This window comes from Accipiter gentilis, chromosome 4 (genome assembly GCF_929443795.1).
Source record: "Accipiter gentilis chromosome 4, bAccGen1.1, whole genome shotgun sequence".
NCBI classification, from domain to species: domain Eukaryota; kingdom Metazoa; phylum Chordata; class Aves; order Accipitriformes; family Accipitridae; genus Astur; species Astur gentilis.
In genome coordinates, this window is record NC_064883.1 from 25,794,039 (window position 1) to 25,818,914 (window position 24,876).

Genomic DNA, 24,876 nt, shown 5'->3' on the forward strand with positions numbered 1-24,876 from the left:
AATTTCTAAGAGTGGTATTTATGTGCAAAACTTGGCCCACTGCAGGCCATGTAAAAGATTCAGAAGATAAACTAGTTTGATTAATTATCTGCCTAATCAGAATCAAACATAGTAAAACATTGTCCAAAAAAGAAGAAAGAAAAAAAGGTGTAGTACAGTTAATCTCATGGATTTTAGCCCTCTCTTTCTCCCAGAATATTGAAATTGTGCTGAAATAACGTGGCCCTACACAAAACCAGCACCAGTAGATAAATATAAGATGCTGGTTCTTGGTCCCCAGCAGCTAAAGAAGGGAAGACTTAGTCATACAATCTCTTTAAGACTATATCTGTTGATTGGTGCTACCCTATCTGTCTTGTGAGCAGAAAGAAATATGGCAATGGATTATTACCTGTTTTGTAGAATCGCTATTACCATAAGAATATTAAAATAACAAGTGATGAAACATTGTTACTAGGCTATAGATTTTTAGAAAAAGAAAATACTGTTTAGCAGTTATGTTGTCAGTGCGATTCCTGTATCTTGCGTTTTCCAGCTTTTGGTAAAACATTCTTGAGGTATGCCAGTGCTCATTTTATCATCATACTAGAAGAACTTATCCACAAAAGTCCAAATGCCAGGCTAGAAGTGAGTTTAATCTAGATTGTGTTTGTGTGGAATAATAAACTATTCAAACTGAAAGAATTAGAGGAAGGATGAAGAGAAATTTAGAGAGGATGCCAAAGAGAATCCTGCAGACCCAGAGGAGGTATGCCATGTGTATAGAAAAACTAGGCAGAGAGGGGTTGCTTATGTGGAACCTTTTCTAATGGAGGAAATGGTTAATGTTGTTATGAACTAGAGCACACATTTCATTAAAGATATATGTTTGCGTTTATATATCTGCAAACACAGTACCATAATTCAAGTAACATGGACAGCTGAATTTTTACAAATTTTAATTAAACTATGTTGTCTAATGACTGCTGGCAGTCATTAAAATATTGTCATGTTTGATCTATTGAATCAGCAATGTGCCATGATCCATTAAACCTATTTATATTTCAGTAATAGTCAATCTATACACGGGCTAACATATTTGTGTAGGTTACCCATAGATTACAGTACAAACCTTAGGAGAAGACAACAGGCACAAGAAATCACCAAAGGGCAGGAGAAGGAAAGAAATGTTCCTTGATTGAGGCAAAGAAATGTTCATTAAACCAGGCAAGTACGTGAGATGATACCTGGTCTAAGAAGGAAATATTTGCATCTCTGAGGAAACAAAACAGTGTTTATTTTGACAGGACAAATCAGGAGGAAATAAATTAAATCTCAGTGACAAATACTGAGGGGGACTTCAATGATCAGATTAGTTATAAAATGCTAAGAGCTTCACCAGTTAGAGGTGCTCAGTGAGGGTTGCACCCTGAGGGTTAAGAGATGCAGAAAGAGGGAAAATGCAGTAGAAACACAGGAAAATATGTGGAAATTTTTCTGGGGAAGGATTTACCTTCTTCACTTCTGGTTTCATAAAAATTTTTTTACTGTTGACTTCTTTAGGAATTGTAAGGAAATATTTTTCATTTTGGTTTTATCTTAACCTGGCTTGTGTTAGGTGTTAGAAAGTGCCTGGGTAATAACACACCTCATCCAAGCCTATCGTGAGTCAAACAACCCAATGTATTCACTGCATATTTTAAGGAATATTCTATTTGGCCAATGCATCCTTCAAGGTGTCCAAAGGTAACAGGGTGTCCAAGGTCTGCCCTAGAAAAGAGTGTCCCACGGTCAGGTGAGTCTGCATGTCCCGGGTGTGTCCCAGTCACTAGTGGGAACCGAGACAGCAACATTCGAATGGGTCTCCAGTGAGCTTGCAAAAAAACATTTTAAAACTGTTTTATCTTTTATGATCGATGCTGATACACCCTCCCATCCATATGGAGTAGGATTTCTTAAAAATTAAACAGATTAAAAAAACCCCAAACCACCAACACCAACCCCCCCAGTTAAGAAGACTTCTTGGGAAAGCTGCAGGATTGCACAGCGAATCTCTTCTGGGCCCAAGTGCAGTGACCTGGCTCGGCCTTGCCATTGCTGAGCTCCTGCCAGCTGTGGACACAGGACTTCCCATGGGGGACCCTTCCTTCAGGCTTGCATTTGCAATTGTGATGTTTAGGCCAAATATTCTCCCCTTATTTTATACTCATTTTTTAAATTCCTTTGGATTCGGAGAGATACGGTATCATCTCATAATGATTTTATGCTAGTACTGGTACTTATGGTTAAGGAGTTGACCCCAGTCATAGCTACATTTCTAAGCTAGATGAAGTGATCCTTGTAAATTTTTTTTAAAAAAGGCCAAAGTATTGTAGATTGGAATAAACTTCAGACATGAATTGAAATAACTTTTTCTTGAGAGAAATTAAAAGGAGACAGAACAGAGAAGACAAAAACTCTTTCCAGAAATAGTGATATTTACCTATGGTACAGAAAGAGATCACAGAGGTGGGTTTTGTTTTGTGAAATCTACGCAGTCACTCGTGGCTGAGCTCTGGCTGGATTCAAAGGAAATCTCTCCGCCTTCATGTGCAAAGCTTGCTCACAGTAACAGTTGTTATTGTGAGGCTTTGTTGCAGGAGTGCTGAACAGAAATGCTTTCTGTACCCTTTGAGAAATGGCATGATTATAGGCAGAAAAAAAATATCTTTGTTTTCTTAGATACTGTGAAAGTACCAAAGGAATAGTGTAGAGGTTTTGCGTTAGAGAAGTCATATATATTCTAGGAAAAATTGGTTTAGTCAGAGAACATGGATGGCAGATGATACAGAAAAGCCAGTTTGTGACTACTGCAGTAAAAAAACAGTTCAAGAACAGTTCAACCCGCTGGAAATAAAAATTTTGTAAAACTGCCAAGGTCAGTGAGACCCAAAGCGATTTGCTGATTAAATGATGGTCACATGTTCGTGTGCATGTGGGTTGTGTTTAATTTCTGTACTTTCATGCTGGAAAACTGAAAGCATGCTAAAAAAGGACAAATTAGAACATGAAATAAAACTTGCATTTGCAGTCATTTCTTTAGAGGGTGTATTCTTTTTTTGTGTACATGGCAATTTTCTGGGGTGCACTCCAAATACAAAGTTGTGTGACTTGCAAATTGAAAGTAACTTCTCTGTCACTTTGTCATGACATAAAATGTGGATTTCTGATCTAGGAGGTGGAATTTTTTTTATTTATTTATTTTTTTATTTTTATTTAAAGAAATGACTACATTCTGGTTCCTTGATTTAATGTAGCAAATTAGAGAGACTATTCTTAATATAAGAATTAATATAAATGACTAAATTATTGGAGTAATACAAAACTCTTACCATGATTTCAATAGATTAACTTTTTCAGTTTGAACTTCAGAGATTCCTCAGTGTACTTTCCAAACGGAATAGGCACAATGTGGCGTCGTTATCATAAGACTACAGATCAACTTGTCCAGTCAGGAGGGTTGGCCAGCAATAGTGAATGTTAGGACCCAGGAAAAATTGATTGTAAGAAATTCTTTCTTTGTAGACTGGAGAATTGTTTATGTTTCCTGATAAGAACTGGGTTGAAAAAGTAAAACATGCCAGTTATTCACAGCTGAGGAGGGTAAAGTCTTTTGACCAAGGCAAGCGAATTAGATGAATTTAAGGCCTATTTGAGGGAATTGTAATGGAGTGTTGCTTGCCAAAACCAGACCCCAGCAAGCCGGAGAAGGTACAACCACGACTGTTTTCAGCCACCAAGCTTGGTTCAGTTTCAGCTTGTTGGGACAGGACATCTGTGCCAACCCAGCAGCAGGGACCTCGGTGGTACCAAGAAGAGTATGTAGGAACCTGTGGGCCCCTGCTGTGCAGGTAAACACATCTCCAAACACACATTGCTCTGAAGTCTTGGAGGTCAGTGTGAATCTGGGGGTTCACGTATTTTGTCAAAATGAAGTTTCGAGACTTTGCCGGTGGCTGCGCTTTGCTGTGAAGGAGGAGAGAGGAGAGACCCCACCAGAGGCCATCACCGCTGCGGTCGCTGCCTGCCTCCTGCCTGCCCTGTGCTGTGGCCTGGCTGCACCAAGGCGGGAAATGGCCTTCCCTGGGCAGGAGGAGGAGGAACTGAGTGATGCTGCCTCTTTGCCAGCCTAAATTTAAGATACATTGCAGCCCCAGTGTTACATGTTGTGAATCATGTTGCGATAGAGATGTTTCTGTTAGGATATGGACTTTATAACAATGTCTTCCATTTTTTCTTCACATAAGCCCTTCTGGTTTGTAGAGGTGGTCTGTCCCACTAGCTCTTCTCTCAGCTGAGGAGGCCGCTCTCTGACACTGCTCACAACCTGACACTCCTGTTAACAGGCACCATAAATTGCTGAACGTCATTCTGCCACGTAATAGATCCCACTGCTTTCATCCATCAGTGCTGGAGATGTGCTCCTGAGTTCGCTCTGCTGCTGGAACATTTAATTCTGTGCATGAAAGGTGATGTAATTTGTGGCCTTTTTCCAGTACGATACTTTTGATTATATTGGATTGTGTCGGGCAGCCCAGGAGTATAATCTGTGTATGTAATACATAAATATTACCTGGACAGGCTGAACTTATTTAATTACCTTTTCTTTGTCCCTCATTTCTGCCTTTTCTCCTCAGACCCCCTTGCTGATATTTAACTACAAAGGTACTATATGCCAGAGCCGGCTGTTTTCCCTTAATCTGTGCTGGACTGGCTGCTCACACCACACTTGCTGTCTTCCCTGCACGTAGATGCTAAACCACGAGAAGCAGAGATACAGACCCATCATATCATTTTGTTTATAGCAAATACAAATAGGCATGAGAAAGGTGAGATCAAAAAAGGCTGTACAAGCCAGTATCTTCCTTAATGCACAGTCTTCAGAATGGCAGATATTGTCATCTTTGTTTTTAAGAGCATGTTTCAGAGCATTTTTGTTTTGAAATCCTCGCTTCACAGTATGTTGCTTGTCCCTGAGGAACGATATGACATGGTAGAACAGATTCTGATTTGTACTGGCTTTTCACTGATGATTTCATTGATTAAAATACAACATTGGGTGAGTTTAAAATGAAACTGTCTCCCTGAAAGGCTTGCACAGTTCTAGTAGTGATTTTGAATATCACTGCTCTAAACTTCATTGCTCATTTTTAGCAGTTTGGGCTTGAGGTGCTTGATGATGATGTCTAATACCAACAAAGAAGAAAATCTTACCAATGGTAGGAAGGCTGAATTTGCCTACACTGTATCTGATACTAAAAAACCCAAACTGAAACAATTGAACTTTGGATAAATTCAGCATCCTGTCCTTTACAAACATCAAATGTGTAACTTAAGGTTTTATAATCTGTCATTGCTGTAGTCTAGAATATTTGGCTCTTTAGTCAGTGAATTTTCAATCAATGCAAGAGATGACCACAAGAAAATAGTATCATCTGATAGTGTATTTAATTAGTGTTAGAAGTAAAGAAAAAGTGAAAATAAATTCTTGTTTCCCCAAGCACTTTTATACTCTTTCATGGCTTTGCTTATGTGTGTGCAATGTTCTGGTTGTTTTGTTATAAAGAATATTGCAAACAAGTAATCTCAGTGTCTTGGGGGGTGTGTGTGTGTTCTGAAGGAACTGTTGGAGTAGTCATAAGACAAAGAACAGAAAAACGAAAAGGAAAATATTCAAGTCATTATGTCAGTAAGTCATAGTAAAGAATATTGCCCAACTATTCAAATAAATAAATGCAGTGAAAAGCATTTATTTAATGTACATGTATTGGGAAGAGAGGTGCATACAAAAGGGCTGGGGTAGTAGGTTTCGTAGTGTGTTCGCTGTACTTTTGATTTCCTCATATAAGAATTACATAACAATTTTCAGGCTTGTGGAAAAATTAATAGTTTTTGAAAAAATCAGAGATAACAAAATTCCTATTGCTCACCAAGGGTTGAGGAATTTTGTTTTATCAAAATATTCCTAGAAGAAATATATTACCTCAGTAACCGGTACCTTTATTAACATGTAGTACATTTTCTTCTTTCACAGAAAGGCTTGATTTGGCTTACCATGGATCACTGATTGATGCTTTTGATTATTTTTCTTTGTGTTTTCATACAGTTTACTATGTGACACTCACCAAGTATTAAATCTCAGTTCTTTGAGTATTTTTAGTGCTTCCCTTATTACTTAGATGCAGTGAACCAACATACCACTGAAATACATTTACATACTCTTTGAGCTTTCCTTTGCCGTGAGCGTGTTGTTAATTTTCTACTTATAAATATCCAATGTGAACTTTTCAGTAACCTCTAAAGCATCATGTAGAAGCTTGTAAAAATCATAGATATTTTCAATTTTCCATTTCTTTTGGTGACCTCTTTTTTTACACCTTTCTGCATTATTATGAAACCTTTATGTTTGTTCTTTGTAGTGCTGAATAGCACAGATATGGAAGTACAGTTTGTTGTCCTACCTGCCTTAGAAACTAACTACTGGAAACAGATACTGCATGTTACTAATATCTATGGACTTTCTTCCTCTTATGAGAACATAATCCCTGAGTCAGCTGCAGTATCTCAGGTAATGTATTTTGAAAATATGAATGATGGTTATAACCTTGTGACAACTTCTGAAGAATTCTTTTTAAATCAAACTTTGAGTTATCTGAATTGTGGTTGCTTTCACAGCTTTGTAGTTAGGGGGATTCTGGCTTTTTGTAAATCCATTCCATTTTCTCCCCTGGCTCCTGGGCTGTATCAGCATGGTGGCAGCCTTCTCACCTTGCTACCCAACTCCTCCTTTCATCCCCTACGTTTTGGCTCTGAAATTGTGCAACTTGGAGGTTTTCTACAACTACGGTCTCTATTCCAGGAGGGTTCTTTTAGAATTACGTTAGAGAAAATAAGCTGATCCTTTGAGAAACACTAGTTTACAAGCGTGATTTGGAATAGGCTGTAGGGATCTGCCTAGAGCAAGGGGTCAGTCTGCCGCTGTCCTGTGTTCGGCCACCCAAGCAGGGTGGTGGCAGTGCTGGTGGCTGGGACTGATGGGAGGGACAGTGAAGCTGGGAGTCACAGGAGGGTGGAGGGGAGGCCAGAAACTGGGCTGTGCAGTCACAAGTCATTTGGTGGCAGGGAGGAGATGACCACCAAGGTGCAAAACTGGCAGGAACAGCAGGAGGAAGGACCAGTGTCTAAGCTGTGGTATCTCTCTGGTATCAGTAAGCAGAACCACGTGCTTCATCATTTTTCAGCGCCTGACCTATGTAAAGAGTACAATTACAGTTTGGCAGCTCATGTCATGGATTCCTGTATTATGTGTATGAAGGCTTTTCTTAATAATCTTCATTAAGCAGTGCAGTCTTCTATAATGTTCGTCTAATTGCTTCACAAACTTTAATGAGCCGATTTACAGCATTTCTTTGCAAGGTTAGGTGTTATTTCTGTTTTATATCTAGAGAACAGACAAGTTAATTCCAGTGTCTGCTTATCTTGAGGAGCCAAACTGAAATGACTCTGGCAACATGCATCTGTTTCTGCTGCACCTCTGAACTGAGGACAGTTGCAGGCAGTACCGTGAAGCTTGTTGCAATCAGAATCATTCAACTCATTCATATGGTTTCTTTTCTGGTGGTGATGATGCTGGGACTTTTGATAAAACCTATAACAAAATAAAAAAGGAAAACTTCTGCATTATAAAATGTTGAGATTAGGAAGTCAGTTATCTGAGAGCTGAAACACCCTAGAATTTTGTGTGTACACCACAATGCGTCCAGTATTTAAAGACCAAGTACCACATTCTCTTTTTCCTAAGATCACAGCTATTATTCATCACTGGATGGCTGATACTCAGAAAAAAAAAATATTCAATTTTCTTGATGTGAGGCACTGCTTTGTTGCTGAAGTAGGGGCTCGGTAAGTGAATGTAGGAGAGGAAGAGAGAGGAAAATTTTATGAATAAAACAGAATTGGATTTGGTGCTTATTTGGCTTTTGGCAAGGCTGGACATTTTGCTTACATCAGAGATTCTGATCATTCTCTAAGTGTCTTGCGTACCACCATTTGGGAATACCTCGTTTAAAACAACTCTGTGATCTCAAAATTGAAGTGATCAAGACTTATTTGCAGAACTGCTGAGTATGCAATACAGCAGAAGTCCACAAATGTGCTCTAAATACAGACAGTATTGCAGAATGTTAAATTCTTGGAAGGATCAGACTAGAACCCTCTCAGACTAGAGTCCTCATTAACTAATGGACTCATCAGGAATTGATATTTCAGCTATCAAATGAGAGTAACAGTAACATCTTCCCTCACAAGTATCTTCTGAAAACATGCTCATTAAAACCAGGAAAACTATTGAGTGTTGCTGTGTCTGTATGAGAAATGCAGCCTCAGAAAGGAGATGATGCATGATGAACACGTGCAGAATATGTTTGTCATTTTAGGTTTATTGTTCAGCGTTGTTCATCCGATGATGACCACTTGTTTTCTACAGTGAGATTTGTGTCCTCTGGAATTAAAGGTTGCACCATAGGTCCTACGTATAACAGGGCTAATGTCTGGACTTTCTAGTCTTGTTAGCACCTAATTTTTCAACCTTTATTGTCCTTTTTTTGTTAGTTTTTGCAGTAGGAATTTTTAATACATCCTGTTGGCACTAAATTAGCTGCTTTAAGTAAAATTCAGTATTTCTAAATCCTTCTGTGAGGGAATAAATTTAGTTCATTTTACTTGAGCACATGTCTGGCAAGCCGTCAGCAGCTGCTCCTCTAAAATTCTGTGAACTGAGTTAAGAAGAAGGAGAAAACTCAAGTGCCCGCTGTTTTCCGGCCTGTTTGTATGGGACCAAGTTTATGTTTATTAGCACAGTATATAGGGTCAGATCTGATCTTATCTGTTCTACACCAGCGACAGTACTGTAGGATACCTTTGTGTTAGGTACTGATGTAACAAACTCTATACTTACATCTTCTATCTCTTAGAATGGAATAAGGTCATTAATTTCTCTGTGAAATATCTTCTTTTCTTTAATAAGTCTAGACACAGTATATTTGAAACACAACTGTTTCTAATAACTGCTTAACATCTCATTGAGGATCTTTCTTGTACTTTTAAGTGTTTCACTGCAGAAAGTTGCCACACTGCTGCAGGGATGTCTATCCAGTCTTATACCCTTTTATTTCACCTGTCCAACTACTAGAATTTGAACCTCAGTGCACTTATTGGAGGCAGTCATCCACAGTTTTATTTGAGTGTCAGTCATTTAAAAATTGAGTGTAGCTTTGCAGAGAGAGTTCTTCCAGAGGACACTACTGCCTTCATGCTGTGCAACCTGGATGAGAGCCTGGTACATGGTGCGTATCGTGATGGGCACTTACTACCCAGGTGCCTGTTCATACACATACGTCCATTCATTGTACTTGGGCTTTTTTGGAAAAGACATGGTTGCTTTCTGCTGTGTTGGTGGTGACTTACTTCACATTTGAAAGCTGGCATCTAAATGGACTCGCTAACTCAGATTGTTTCATTAGAGGTACCTGTATAACATTAGAACTGTAGAAACTGTCAAAATTCAACTGGGAAGTAGAAATGTGTGCCTTTACAAGTGCACAAATATATGTTTATAATGTTTCTGTCTGTGCAAATATGCAACATGTAGTGCTTACCCTTAGCATTCTGAGAAGCCCAGCAATTCTTACCTTTTAATTTATTTGCAGGTAATTTTATTAAGTAGAAGTGAGATTATCTCAGTGGCAGCCTCATTTATGCTACATAGCCTATTTAAGTTAATGTTTCTTTTGGTTTATGTGTACTGCTTTGTGCCATTTCTTCCCCTTCCCAGGACTAAAATGGGATTTGTACTCTTCAGGGACCCCTCTTCCCAGGAATTGGCTGTAGGCAGACTTTTGTTAGCCCCGTTCCTTTCTCAATTATATATTGACTGTAGTGCAGATTCAGCAAAGATCACAGAACCCACAGGTTCAAGGCTGTTAGGGTGCTTCAGGTTGCTCCTGCTGACATCGACTTATTAGTTTCACTCCATTGGAACTTGGGGAATTACAGAGAATAACAGAGAATAACAACATAATAATTAAACAAGTGTTGACTGTTCAGTGTACCTGCTTGATTCTCAATCAGTGGAAAGCATATTAGCTTCTGACTTTCCATGTTAAGAACTAACTTGTTGCAGAATGGCATTGAAATCTCCTTTGCATTTATTTGTGTCATTTCCATCTGTTTTGTTTCTCACAGAGCTAATTTTTTTTGTGAGCTTTTTTCCTTTATTACTTGCATGTATCTTACCATTTTATGGTCAAAGTCAGATAGAGGGAAATAATAAATTGATACCAAAGTATGTGGGAATTCTGCTGTAATATTTGCCTGTATTACATATGTATCATTAAGTATGCACGCATACTCCAAATATCATATATAAGAGATGTTTTGTCATTAAAAAAAAAAAAGAGTATCAGTGGCAGTTTCCTACTGCTAATAAAACCATATATGAGATGAAACAATGTATTCATCTCACACAAGTAATTTATATTTTATCAGTGATCTATTCCAGTGATAGTAAGAGAAAGTACAGAGATCTATAGCACACAGTTATTCATAACATATGCACTCTTTTGTCTTTGGTGACGAGCACGTAATAGATTATAAATGTTTCAATAGAAATGAGTGGATAAAATTACCATAGTCTTCATTGGTATTAAAGTCGAATCCAATGCATTTAAGTACATGGCTCTAACAGGAACAAAAGCATGACCTAAAAAGTTTTTCCTAATTATGTGTCACTGATGAATAGAACGCAGCTCCAATCAGCAAGCAGTGCTAAAGTGTTCAAGACTGGTTTGTAGTTTATTGTCTCCAGACAATTTTAACTCACAGGCTTTGTTCTATGGCATTTTATGCCTTGAAAACTATTGCTTGTGCATTGCCATCTGTGGCGTTAGCATTTTTTGGGTGGTTTTTGAAGGGGGAGGCCCTTATCTGGACATCTTAATTACACGGCTACCTCAGGGAATTTTTACTCTTTCTGCCTTTCAGTGTCATTTTTTAAAATCTATAGTTTCTTTCTCAGGACAAGGAATATTTATCTTTTCTGTATGAAAAGATAAAACATTACCAGTACGAAGTATTTCTGTGATTAGGACTGAACCAGAGGTATTTCCTCTAACTTGTTTCAGTCAGCACTTGACATATCAGATATTTGAATGAACCTTCTCCCAGTGATGCAACAGCTTGTCCAGATGGGAAAATCATCATGGGGAAACTGCATAAATCCTGAGCTTCTGTTTGCCATAGTGTATCTGTTAACCTGGTATATCATGAGTGACTGGTTAATGGCTTGCTGGCAAGTGATTCTGTGGTCAGCATGAACAATGAAGGGGATAATAGATATCTTTGATAATGATTCATGTAAAGATGAATCCAGGAAGAATGTGCCTCACTGGTGAAAATCAATGCCAGAGCTGTTCTGAGATTGAGTAAAGTTACTCCGTATGCCATATGAGAGAACAGTTATAAGGTTTTGGAGAGTCTCTGTAGAGTCTCAGAAAAGTGCTGCATAGTTTAGCAAGATAGATACAGATGTGCATATACCTGTATATGAATCTTCAAATTTTCCTAGCTGGCTGGGTTATGCGATTAATAGAAAGAAGGACATACATGACTTTGTATTTTAACATTGATTTTTGCAGTTTTCACTAAAACTTTCAAAATATATGTATTTCATAAATGGTCTCATTTAAAGGATGATGTGAAAAGTACTAGTGCAATTTAGGGATACAAGTACATATCCAACTTTGAGCTTCATTGAAGGAAGCAAGTTCAACCTGCTGTTTTCTAACATCATTTTCCCTAGAATGTGTATGGACCTGAGATTTATACAAACTAAGTCCTGATGAAAAGCTGCCAACATACAGTAGTACAGTGTTTCAAAATTTTGTTCTGTAATATCCAAGGTATTCCATATCGCAATATTTTTGAAAAGGCAAGAAACTTTTTTTTTTTTTTTTTTTCAAATATGGACAACTTTAATAGTTGCATTCTTTGTAATGTTGTTTGTTTTGTTTGTTGTTTTTTTTTTCTTTTTCCAGAAGTGAATTACTCTTTCCTTAACTCTGGCAGGATTTCTGCCTACTGGATTATATTTGAACATCTACAGTAGAAAAATGATGTTTCTCTTAAACAAAAAAACTACTGATAAACTACCCAGTAATTCATACTGTCTCAGATGGTTCTACTTCATCAACTTCTAGAGTTTATTAGCTGCAGATTCTTGTAGTTGTCGATGAGCCAGTAATGGATAGTGCTTCAGCTCCATGAGACTGGGTGGACTTATTAAAAATACAGGGATCTATTAAACAACTGTGTGCATACAAGCCTTCATTCTAGCATATGCAAAGCAGAATGCACCAAACTTGTTCTAGTTACCTTCAGTGTGGACTACAAATCTGGAGAAGACTGTAATTACTTTGAAATTGGATGCTTATTTCCACTGGAAAATAGATGCATTTTGCTTTTCTGTCTGCCCCAATCAGGGTAAACAGTTTCTAGAGATTTTAACAAAATAAAAAGTTTATGCTGTCATCTTCAAAAAGACCTTATTATTACTTTAATACCTGCAAACAAATTATGGACCATCCACAAATTGAATTTGTGGAATCACAAACTCATTGCATTTATGCAAATACGTTAAATAATGAGTGTAAAGTGACAGACGATGCTTGGAGCATAATCTAGGTCTGTATCATGAGTAGATAATAATATTAAGTTATTATTTCAGAAGTCCTAGAAAAATGGTATGTTGTAATGCGAACTGCAACTGTGTGTCACGTTCACGGTGTCTGTCAGCTGGACTTAGCTGAATTTTGTACATTTTTTATTTTTTTTTTATCATTTTGCCCCCTTACTTGTTCTGTTCCACCAGCCTTCTTTTGTATTTTAATTTTTGTTTTCTTCTTTTCAAGATTCAGTACCACACTTTTATGATGGTGCTATAATTTTATAATACGTCCTACCTTTTTACTTGTTAGCTTGTGTTCATGTTTAAATAAATGAATATATATATATATTTGAATATGGTTCAGGCAGGTCACTTTCTCGTACATTTAATGATATGCTTTGGAAGAAGCACGTTTGAATTAGATTGTTCGTGAGATGCATAGATACCGGCAGTAGGATTTGCAGGTGTTACCCTGGGGAAGGATGATACTTCTCACACGTTTGGTGCTCGGACGCCACCCAGTTATGCTTGTACGGGATCCATATTTGAGCAGTAGCAATCAGGTATGCAGAGCGCTTTAGGTGCGTAATGCCACTCTTTGATATACCATGCTTTTTGGTGAATCCGCGAGACTCCAGCAAACTCTTCCCTCTGGAAATGGTTTGAAACATTCCCCCGTAAATTCAGGCAGCTATTAAAAACAGCATCCCTTTTCCCTTTTCTCTTTTTAAAGAGCGCAGCCCGGCTTGTTTTTACTGCACCGTTTTTCTTAAAATGGACTGCTCCAAATGCTTTCATACTGTGCGGCGAAGCATAAGTATTTTGTAAATGGTACTGGCCCGCGTGCTGAGTGAGGAAGCAGAGGTCTTCCTGTATAATCCGATTTCAATCAACTCACTCTAATCACTACTGATAGTTGCAAAATTTAGCCTGGATCTGCTCTGGTAATCTAGATTGACAGGAGGTAAAAGTAAAGGGACAGAAGGGCAGAGGAACAAAGAGAAACGAGCAGGGACAGCGATTTTCTGCTTTTGCTTCCCCTTCTGGGACGCGGGTGTGTGCTGGCGGGTGCGCCCAGCGCCGCGGCAGGGTGCCGGGACAACAGGTACCCCCCTCCCCGGGGCTGGAGCCGCAGCTGCCACGCCGCGGCCGCGCACGGCACAACAGGTACCTGCGCGACCTGTTGGCGTGCAGTGTTTATGGACGTTGGGATCCTGATTCTCTTCATTACTCGGAAGATCCCAGGGTCGTGAAATATTCAGGAGTGGCAGCAGTTAAACGGCGCAGCCAGCAACGGGGCGTCTCTCTGACGTTCTCTGAAAGCGAGTGGCTTCCAGTGTTGGGCTTCGTTGTCCTACAGGCTCCAGTCTTGGAGCTTGGGTGGAAGCTGGGTGGGTAACCGGGCACTGTGTTTCGCCGGTGGACGGGGGAAGTGTCTGTGGGAGTGGGTCCTTTTGACTTTCAACTTTTCCAAGAGAAGATCCAACTTTGGATTTCATGGATATACAGCAATATAGCCAGCTGCGTCTGAAGACAGGCGTTTCGCAAAGATTTGTCTCTGTTTGACTGGGCTGTACATCAGGAAGAAAAATGACTTTTTTTATTGTTACCTGACCACATGCTCAGTGTGCCTGTGTCAGCCAGGCTAAGGGATTGTACTCCCTGGGGTAACGGAGGCACCTGGACTAACCCTCCATCTGACTTTCCATGCTGGTGGGGCTGTTGTTGGTCATCTCAGCCTTGCATGTTGCCATGCTAAAAACACCCAAGGCTAAAAATGTATCCTGGGTAAGTATGAAAGGATGAACAAAGTTTCTATAAATATGCATTTTTTCAGATATATATGAATATGCTTCTCTATATATGTAGAATTATAAACTTAAACAGACTGAGGTGTAAGGTGTATTAAAAAATTGTAAGTGATTAAATATCACTAAGAATTAAGAAAAACAAAAACCACATTAATTGGAACACCAGTATTTTGAAGGAACTATATTTTAAATTATGGGAATTTTAAAATTATAGGCTTTCAACTTAGTTGGTTTTCATATATACTTGTCATCTATGCTAGTAAAGGGTTTGTGCTACGTACTTTTAAATCAGTTGCAAAATTGGTGTGGCTTTCAGGGTACAGATTCAAGGCCTTAAGAGTAAGGTTTAAAAATCTGGAGGGGGATTAATGATTTTAATTATATTTTAATTTCTATTTTTGTATATTTCAATGATTTGTGACTGTAGGTATTCTTACATGCTGCGTGATCCACATCTTTAAATGTTATTAAAAAAGTCCCAGGAGTTTTTTCAGTATGTTGTAATAAGTTGTAATACACAGTGGGATGAGGGAGTCCGTGTTCAGTGTCTTTTCCGTTGACTTTCTTCTTTTTTACTAAGAAAATACATTGTTATTTTGTCATTATAAATTATTTCTGTGTGAGAAACTAGGATTCCCTGTTGGGGAATAGAGTAAGCCAGGGAATATAATTCCGGGGTAAGTAACAGTGCCCTTTCCTAACCCCCATCACATATGATTATACAACACTGCCAGCACACAGCCTGCTCTACTGAATAAGCAAAATATCATCAAACCCGAGTTCCACGCAGAAACCTGGATGTGCTGGCAACTGCTCAGTAGATGCCTTTAGGGCTTCTTCAGTGACCTCACTGAGTTCCAAATCTTGCCCCAACTGTGTTGCCCGTAACTGCATTACCTTGTCTATGGTGCTGAGGTTGTTCGGGAATAAAGGACATCACTGCCAGACACGAGGGTACAGTTACTTTCCCTTTCCTGCAACTGCCCAGTGATTAATAGCTATGAAAATGCATTAAATTTCACAGTACTTAGAAATTTATGTGTGTTCATGAAGCAGGCTATGGTTGCATGTAAGTGTAGCTGATAGGTGTTTGTATCCCCCAACTTAGGTACTGAGGGATAAACTGCTCACATACACAACGTGTCTTCCTGGAGGTAGAAATATTGTATGTTTGCAGCTATGATTGTCTCCAGGTTTAGGTATTTAAACCTAATACCTGGTGACTTTGTTGGAGAATTCCAAGGTACTTACTCTTACCCATAGTTTTGCACTGTGGAATAATCACCAAGAATAAAATAAATAAGAGTTCTCTTCCCCCTTCATAGTTTCACTACCAGTTTACATACAAAAGGAGAAAGATATATGCTGTCATGAAACCAGTAAATTTTGGTAATTATTTCAACTGACTGAATGATGCAGAGTTTATGTATGATGTCATAGCTTTATATTTTAAACATTAGTGACCTTTAATTGTTTCGCTAAACTCATAGTTACACATGTGAAATGTATAAACTATAAACTGATTTGAAAAATCCAGTGCAAAAATGGCGATTTAGGTGATTGCAACTGTGTTGCTATGTGAAGAAATAGATGCAGCATCCAAACCCCTGCAGCTTTTGGGATTACTTTTACTTTATGTAACAATTCTCCCCTTCAAAAATAAATAAATAAAATGGCAAAAGTTATTTGCACGGATTTCTGACTTAGTTTTGAATTAAGTGCATTCTATTAGTAATTTATGGTTGTGACTGGATATCTGTTTGAGACACAGAGAGCAAAAGGAAGAAATTCAGTTCTATAAAAAGATGAAGAGAGTTTTATGTACCTCTTGCGTTCACCCCTTTCCCTTTGGCTTTCTTGGGAGCGGATACGTTTAGTCACTTCATCCATCTTTGACAACATAGTAGTGAATAAATTTTATACTAAGTGATGAAAGTTATAATTTCCTTAGTAAGTATAATTTTGTGACCAGTATTTCAAATAAAAAAAAAATAGAATAGTTATGGCACTGAGGATGTTTAAAACAAGTAATGAGAATGTTTCAGAATATAATAGTGATTTTTTTTTAGTGCTCTAATGTTTTGAAAACCTGAGATACCGTGCAGTGGAGTACAAGGGAACCTTACAGAATCAGATACCTGCTCAAAGTGTGTCACTTGGTGTAAATCCCTGCAAGTGGAGATCATCTTCAACTCCCTGAAAATCTGGAATTTGACTCTGGAAGTTTTACCTGTCTGGTGATTTGATCTTGACCATTGTGCATATTCAGTGAAAATATGAGGGTCCAAGGCTGAATCACAAGGGTGAGTGCAAGAAAAATTTTTGGCTATGTCATGGTTTAACCCCAGACAGCAACTAAGCACCACACAGCTGCTCGGTCACTCCCACCTCCTAGTGGGATGGGGGAGAGAATCGGAAGAGTAAAAGTGAGAAAACGTGTGGGTTGAGATAAAGACAGTTTAATAGGTAAAGCAAAAGCTGCACGCACAAGCAAAGCAAACCAAGGAATTCATTCAGCACTTCCCACGGGCAGGCAGGTGTTCAGCCATCTCCAGGAAAGCAGGGCTCCATCAAGCATAACGGTTACTTGGGACGTCTCTGAAGGTCTCCCTCTTCTTTCTTCTTCCCCCAGCTTTATATCCTGAGCATGATGTCATATGGTCAGGAATATCCCTGTGGTCATTTGGGGTCAGCTGTCCCAGCTGTGTCCCCTCCCGGCTTCTTGTGCCCCCCCAGCCTCCTCACTGGTGGGGTGGGGTGAGAAGCAGAGAAGGCCTTCGCTCTGTCTAAGCACTGCTCAGCAGTGACTAAAACATCCCTGTGTTATCAATGCTGTTTTCAGCACAAATCCAAAACATAGCCCCATAGTAGCTACTGTGAAGAAAATTAACTCTATCCCAGCCAAAACCAGCACATCCTTCACCCCTTATTCCATACCATTTACATCATGCTTAGGTCCCACACCATACAATACATCCTCATTAACCACCACCCTGCTTCCCATCCTTTTATATAATATCCAGATATCATTTCCTTAGTCTCTAGACCACCCTTGTAAAATGTCCATAATATGTCCAGAAACATCCACAGACTGTCCACTGAGCCCACCTAGTCCATGACTCTTGACTCCATCTGTTATGGTGGTCACTCAGGGCAGGAGGGGTGGTGTGTTGTGTAGAGTTACTGGCCATCAAAGCCAGCTGAGGTCGGGTCACTGCTGCACCTGCACTGCTCCTTGTAAGGCATGTCCTCTATTGGTTCGGGTGGCTCCTGCTATAGTAATTCCTATAACCTGCAACTAAAATCATGGGTAACAACAATTTAAAGGTATTTCCATTACAGGCTCTAATCTAGCAAAGCACTTCAACATCTCCTGCAATTTCAGCTTGTTTCTCACCTGCTTAAAACTTTGCTGAATCAGTGTGTTTGCCAAACTTACATTATTCTGTAATTAAAGTTGGCATTTGATCCTTGTGCCTTTAGCATACAAGTTCTTAAGGGCAGAAACCATGCTATGCTGGTGTATCTTTGTACAAAAGACTGCTACCTGCAGAATTCATATTTCCCGTTTAGGGCTTCCAAGTGCCTAGGTGGGTGCCTTCCTCTGAAAAAAAACCAAAACCAAACCCCAAAAAAACAAACCAAAAAAACCCAACCCAAACCTGCTACAGTGTTTAAAAGCTAGGCAGTCTCTGGGACTTTTGCCAACATTTTGCACCAACGTGTCGGAGAGACCCCTGACTGCTTCAAGGACCCTCATCTCAGAAATGACAAGGCTGAGAAATGAATTTCTCATCTCTTTGAAGAGCTGAGGAACTGACAACTTCTTAGTGGGCTGTTTCTTCCCCAGAAGCTCTTCAGAAACCATTTGATAGATCTACGTGACTTTGATACAGGCTCTGGGGTTTCCAGGCATGTGAATTACAGCCTTGGTTTCATGCACATGGTCTCGAGGAAAGCTTTGGTCACTGCTGCATGTGGTGTGTGGCTCTTTAAGTGAAGTAAAAGGCCTTGTAGGAGCCATGGTGACTTTAGTTTTAAATCTTGTAGAGAATATTTTCACTTCTCTCTCTAAAGGCTGTTGGTGTTGCCATGTGTGAATGTTTTTGAAAGTTACTGGGAAGAACTGAGACTGACCTAGACAAGATGAGTGTAAAATCTGTTTGTCATCTAATGCCTTGGGTTTTTTTTATATTTGATTTGCAAAATGCATCCATTTAATTATCCCTGATGGAATAGTTTTTGACTTGGACTCCTATTGACTTGAATTTAATTTTTATTGTCTAATATAAACAATTTTAATGTTTGTTACTTAATGCACATACAAGCAATCCTGTCCTTGAGCTCTGTGACAACTGTAGGTAGGACCTACACCTGGGAAAAAGCCAATAAATTACAATAAATGCAGCTATGGGACATGGTGATTTTTTTAAAACTATCTTTTTGACCTAAGCAGTAGATGGTGATGAGAACTGTGCTTAAAGGAATTCTCAAATTTGAAGTACCACAGCATCTTCAAAATATTGTTCCATGCTTGTTAATGAAAGATTTCTTCCTTATATTTTCTGTAAGTTATTGGGCCAGTCTGTTATACTGGTATATTAGAGGAATAAGCACCTTTAACTATTCTGTGAAAGACATTTAATTTTGTACCTAATGTAATTTTCAAGGGTAGCATGATTTTACAGAGTTCCAGATACAGCCCTTTTTTCCTATCCAAATGTCCTCTAGCCTTTGGAGCCATATAAAGCCCTGCTGGAGGGCTGCAAACCTTGACTCAGTGCCAAGGCAACCTACTGAGCAGAAAGGTCATTGCGCCACAGATACCCAAAAATAAATTCTAGCTCTTTAGCTGAAAGCTGTGGAGCCTCCTGCCATGCTCTGCTGTCAGTAGTTGTAGATCGTGGTACCCACTGCAAAAAAAAGAACAAAGTCTGTGTGCCACTTTGGTAGAGTAACTCTTCTTCCCTGAAAGACAGGTTTGGGTGGGTAGGTAATTTGCTGCACTGCTATTACTGTAAGTAGGGTGCTTAAGAGTGTATATACAGTATGTTTCTGCTTTATTAATATTTAAATTGAGTTGTCAGTGTTGGTATTTAAGAGAGAAATCTTCTTGATTGCAAAGTATCCTTTATCTCTGTCCTCTTACTTATTAATGCTCTTTGTCACCCACCTAATTTCACTCAAATTCAAAGGAGTGAAATTTACAGAGGAGGAAGACTGACTTTTATGTAATTAACTAAATTACAATTCCTGCTGAATTCCCTGAGCTAAAAAAAGGGACTGGTATTTCTATCTCACTTTATTACTTAAGAAGTTTCATGGTGGCATATATAGTGTTACAATGGTACAGAAAGTGAGGGATGAAAGAAGATAGGATGTAAATGGTGAAATATGCTTGTTCCAGCTCAGAATGTTTCAAGAGAGGATGGGACATCTGTGGAAAATGTAAGGAATAGTTCGGTTATATTGATTTGGAAACTCTTGAAATATGGAGTGATGTGAAAAAATAGAGGATTAAGTGGTCAAATAAGAAAAGAGAGAAGATAAAATTATAAGGGAGAAAAGGAAGATGAAGAGAAAGACAAAAGTAGAGCTTTGAATCTTAAGACAAGGGATAGTATTAGAAAGGAAGGATTAAACAAATGCAGGAACACCAAGAGGAGGGTGTGGCTTACATTATGAGTTCTATTTTTGTGTTTGCATTTGGGGTCAACTTGAAAATAGGAAATTAAACAAGTAGTTTGAGGAATACACAGTGGAAAAATCTTGAAAATAATTGGAAAATTATCTGAGCATGGGTTTACCCTGAAACCTGGAAGATAATGATAATGCAAATTAAATTTGCCGTGTTTCAAACGGAGAGGACAAAAGGTTCCCTTGGATGAGTTCTTTCTGCTTGAGGTTCTCATGGTACATGGATGAGAGGAAAGCTTGGAGAGAAGCATTCGCTGTTTACAGGCATGCTATTACTCTGGTTTGGATTAGTATCAGTCTTGTGAAGAGACTGCCAAAGTGGATGAAATCAAGAAATGTTAAAGATGGAAATGTCACCAATCTGTGGAACAGTAATAAAGCTATTGCTCATTTCATAGCGCTGTTTTAAGATGCTGTTGAAAGAGGGAAGGCAAGGACCTGATGGAAGGTCTAAGTAGAGAACTGCTGACTGCAACAGTATCTCTGAGGGCTTAAAGATGTATCCATGCAATAATTGGAGTAGTCTATGGCACTAGGGACAATTCATTACTCAACTCTGGTTTGCGTAGAGGACTTCGTCCTTTGATAAATCATGACTCTTGACGTTGAAAGATTGACATAGCTGAAGCAGCTGTAGATACTTTGGCTGAAATACACCATTATTGGCAAAAAAAAAAAAAAAAAAAAAAAAAGAAAAAAGAAAAAGATCTCTTGTTTGTTCCATTACTTATGAAGTGGTGTTTCTTTTCAGTAAATCGATAAGATGCTATTTTATTTCTGTCTTGGCCTGGCCTAATGCGTGCTAATGTGATACTCGTTCTGTCAAATAATCATGGACTGAAATGACATTGTCATTTGCTTGCTTTCTGGTCATTATCAAGTCCTTAGTTTCTATTGGAGACAGCTCTTAGCATTCTTGGGCGATAGAGTAAGCTTCCTTGGCGGCTTTGGTGCTCTCCGCTGGCAGCCCAGTTTTTTTCTACTAATAGAGGCAGGCCGGGGTTGTTTCTGTCCTTCAGAGGCAGACCTGTGGGAAAGCTCCTGTGGCTGCCAGATTGTCTCCCTTTGCTTGCACAGGACTCAAGTGGTGTGCTACAGAAAGTTCAGGGGATTGAAAGCACTAGGAAACAAAAGGCAAAAGGCTTAATTACATATTATCCCCTCCTCTGTTTTTTCTTGTACTTACTTATCAGTGTAATTCCAGCTGATATTGGTTGGAGTTACATGCATAATCCGATGAGCAAAAAGGTCATCAGGGCATGCAGAACTTCAAGTAGTCTGCTGTAAGATAGAGGACTGTCTTCCCTTGAAATTTCTGAAAGTTTTACCTTGAATCATGGGAACCAGGATTTCACCCACATCCTCATAGCAGCTGGGCTGTACCAACAGAGTTGCACTGATGGCAGTTTCTGTGGGCAGTAGTAGCCTGTGTGTGCAAGGCTGTGATTGCACTCAGTCTGCTGGCACTGGGAGTCTGGGCTGGATGTGGGTGATACGTTGCTATCGATCACACTGCTTGACTCAGGCAGATTGCTTGATTTTTCAAATTAAGCAATCATGTTTGAAAAATAAATTAATGATACAGTCCAAATTGGAATCTGTCATTAATTTTAGCACTTCATCTTTATGTGCAGCGTGCTGAGTTTGTGACTACCAGGCAGCAATTTTAAAGAGGCTGGGGGACAATTTATGTTAAAGGTGGAAAGTTAGTGTTGACTGACTTCATAGAGTAATGAGAAGTGAACTTTCCTAGAGTACTTTTTCTTAATACTGTGTAATAGCATACACAAGCATTTACCACAGATGTCTAATTGCTACTTCTAATCTCTATAGACATTTGTAACCACACATATATAAAGGAGAAGGTAAGAGGAATGCATTTTCCCTTTTTTAAGATGTAAAAGTTAGGGGCTTTTCAACTATCAAGAGTTAATAAAAAGGCAGAAGAAGTTACCAGTTGACCCAGTCACAGTTGATCTGAGCTGCCTTGAATAGTCTTGACAAAGAGAAATTCTTAGAGTGTATTCTGGGATAGAGGAGAGCATAGGAAAAAAATATGAACCTGAATTTGAAGGTAGTGTTGTCTGAGATGAAATAGAAGGTGAAATTACAGAAACATCTGTGGATAAAAGGAAATTATGCCTGTTTTTCTCAGCAGTATTTGTACTGGCCTTTGACATTAAAATCACATACAGGAATGCCAGCTGTATATTCAGTTTCTTTGGTTATTTCTATCGTCGTTTCCCTTTTTCTTTTCTAAGATTTTTGCCACTACTAAAATTGGTGAAGCTTGCAATATAAATTTGCAATGTGATTTTCCTGTATTTGAATTGCAAAGATTAAAGCTGACTGAAGTTGTAATTCATGACAAATTGCCAGATACATCTTGCATTTCTAGAGGCATGAATGGGCCCAGAGCATATAAAGTGTAAATGGTTTATTTTTCCAGTGATGCATGACAAATTTAAACATGTAACTGCATAAGCATTTATGAGTTCTTCACTCAAATCATCAGTGCATTAATGGGAGAATTATTCCTAAAAATATGGTAGCCAAGGGAAAGGGAAGAAAGGAAGACAGCAGCTAGTGGACATTTAGGGCTGCAAACATACAGCAACACTAGGAAGACTCTATAAAAACTAAGGAAGATGGGGAAGTTTTAACCCTTTCTTGTTTAATTAATGTTGAAGCTGATAGAGAAATATTATGTTGTGTTGAGCACATTAGCCCTGTATGTTAAGGCTGTAAAATTTTCTGTTTGAATTCATCTTGCTCCCTTTTAAAAATACTTGTGCTCATCGTGGTTGCTAAATTTCAGCTGGAATTCTGCATGTGCATAGACTTTGTAAAGTCCTGCAGTTATTTTATAACATCAAGTTATACTGTTCTTCAAGTAATGTGTGACGCTGAACAAAAACTATGCATACAATAAGAAAAGTTAATGAGAAGTATTTAAGAAATGTGTCCATATTTTAGTCATGAAGTTTTGGATACAGTTGATCAGAATTTCATGGAAAATTAGTAATTATATGCTCAAACTTTTCTGTATCTGTTTATTTTTTGCTATTCATACTCATTCATAAGAGGATATTTATACCTAACCATTAACTATTTTATACTGAATTCATAAGGGCTACTGATTACATTGAAAGCCTTCCTAAGTTCCATTTTCATTAGGTAGTCTGTTCTTGAAGGAAACTAAGAACAGGTTTTCCCATGTGGAAATTGTTTTTGAATATTTAGAGCCAATCTGAATGTAATACTTTGCAGAAAACTAAACCAAGAAAAATAAGCATTTTTATTATTTATTGTGGTAGAAAGAACTCTGATAAAAAATATCATGATTAATAAAAACCCCAACAACACAGTTGCCATAGTTTCTCTGAATGATCATCAGGAATATACTTACCTAGTTACTAGGAAGTGTTTATTTGTTGCCTCTTGAGGTGTCAGTAAGAGGTGTCAGTAAGATGTCTTCTATAGAATGAAAACAGCATCATCACTTGTTAACACAGAATATAACAGTTGATTACTGGAGTAGATAAATCTGGGCAATGTTATGCAAATATATGTCACAGAAAAAAAATATGTACAAATAACATGCAAAAAAAGTTACATATATGGAAGTGTATGTTACATTCCCAAGATACACATTAGCAATGAAGATCTCTCTTTTCCGTTACACGATTCCTAAATGCTTTCAATCACGAGTGAAAACATCTTCAAAATGAGAGGAGATTCAAAAGACATTAGAGATTCAAAATAATTTCCCCAGAAAAAACAGCAAAGAAGTAAATACAGCTGTAAAAGCTTTAGGTTTCACAAATTAAAAAATCCAGACCTGTGCCCAGAGCCCATTGGTGATGCCTTCTCTTCAGAGGCCTAAGGGATTGCCTTTCTGTCTGACTTCCCACCGTCTCTGCTTCCTAATTTCCTTCACTTCATGTTAGCTTTGGTAAATAAGTATCTCGCTACTGTAATAGATTCAGTTCTATTGGATACAGCATATTGAATTCTTGCCCTATTTCCAGGCCAAATGCTCTTTCCTCATTTCAGCATCTCCTTGGCCACTCTTCAGGACACATCCCGCTCTGTGAGACTTCTGCCATGTTACAGAACCTGATTCTTGAATGCAAAATATTCATAACTAGCTTTGGGAGAATTTATTAAGTAAATTAATTTGATAAACTTCAACAGGCACTTTGGTAGTTACAGTAATAATATCTTGTTGTCTTCAGAATTTTTAGAAAACAATAGGAGGTGCTTTGCAAACCACACCTCAATTTTGAATATTCAGCATACCAATACCATATTCTTCAGGTGTGAATTATTTTATCGCAGGGCTTACCTATGTTCAATGCTTGCAGGTTTTACTGTCTTGTAGGCTTTTTCTTCCACTGGAAGACTTGCTTCCAATTTGAAATCTACCCTGTGGCAAAGAGTGAATTACACTTTTTGATATGATTTCCCGTGAGTCTTTCAGTTGTTTTGAGGTTTTACTGTCAGATTTCCCTCTATATCTACCCTGTGTTGAATAAAGAATTCATATGCATCGTAAGAGACAAGAATCAAAAGAGAAGGCTATGAAATACATAAAGCACTGTCTAGTGCACTAGGTACTCCTACTGT

At 38.5% G+C, this 24,876-nt stretch overlaps 1 protein-coding gene across 6 annotated transcripts in view; it reads left to right on the plus strand.

Moving 5' to 3' along the window:
* Positions 1–24,876, plus strand: part of CACNB2 (calcium voltage-gated channel auxiliary subunit beta 2) — a 269,351-nt gene that overhangs the window by 80,513 nt on the left and 163,962 nt on the right. Inside the window, exon 1 of one of the 6 annotated variants that reach the window (XM_049799168.1) lies at positions 13,686–14,527. The exons of 2 other annotated variants lie outside the window; for them this stretch is intronic. In XM_049799168.1, coding sequence (XP_049655125.1) covers positions 14,447–14,527 — 81 coding nt within the window. In that variant the 5' untranslated portion in view covers positions 13,686–14,446. Of the gene's footprint in view, positions 1–13,685; positions 14,528–24,876 lie in introns of those variants that run through there. 3 more of the 6 variants (XM_049799169.1, XM_049799174.1, XM_049799175.1) reach the window with 3 other exon arrangements.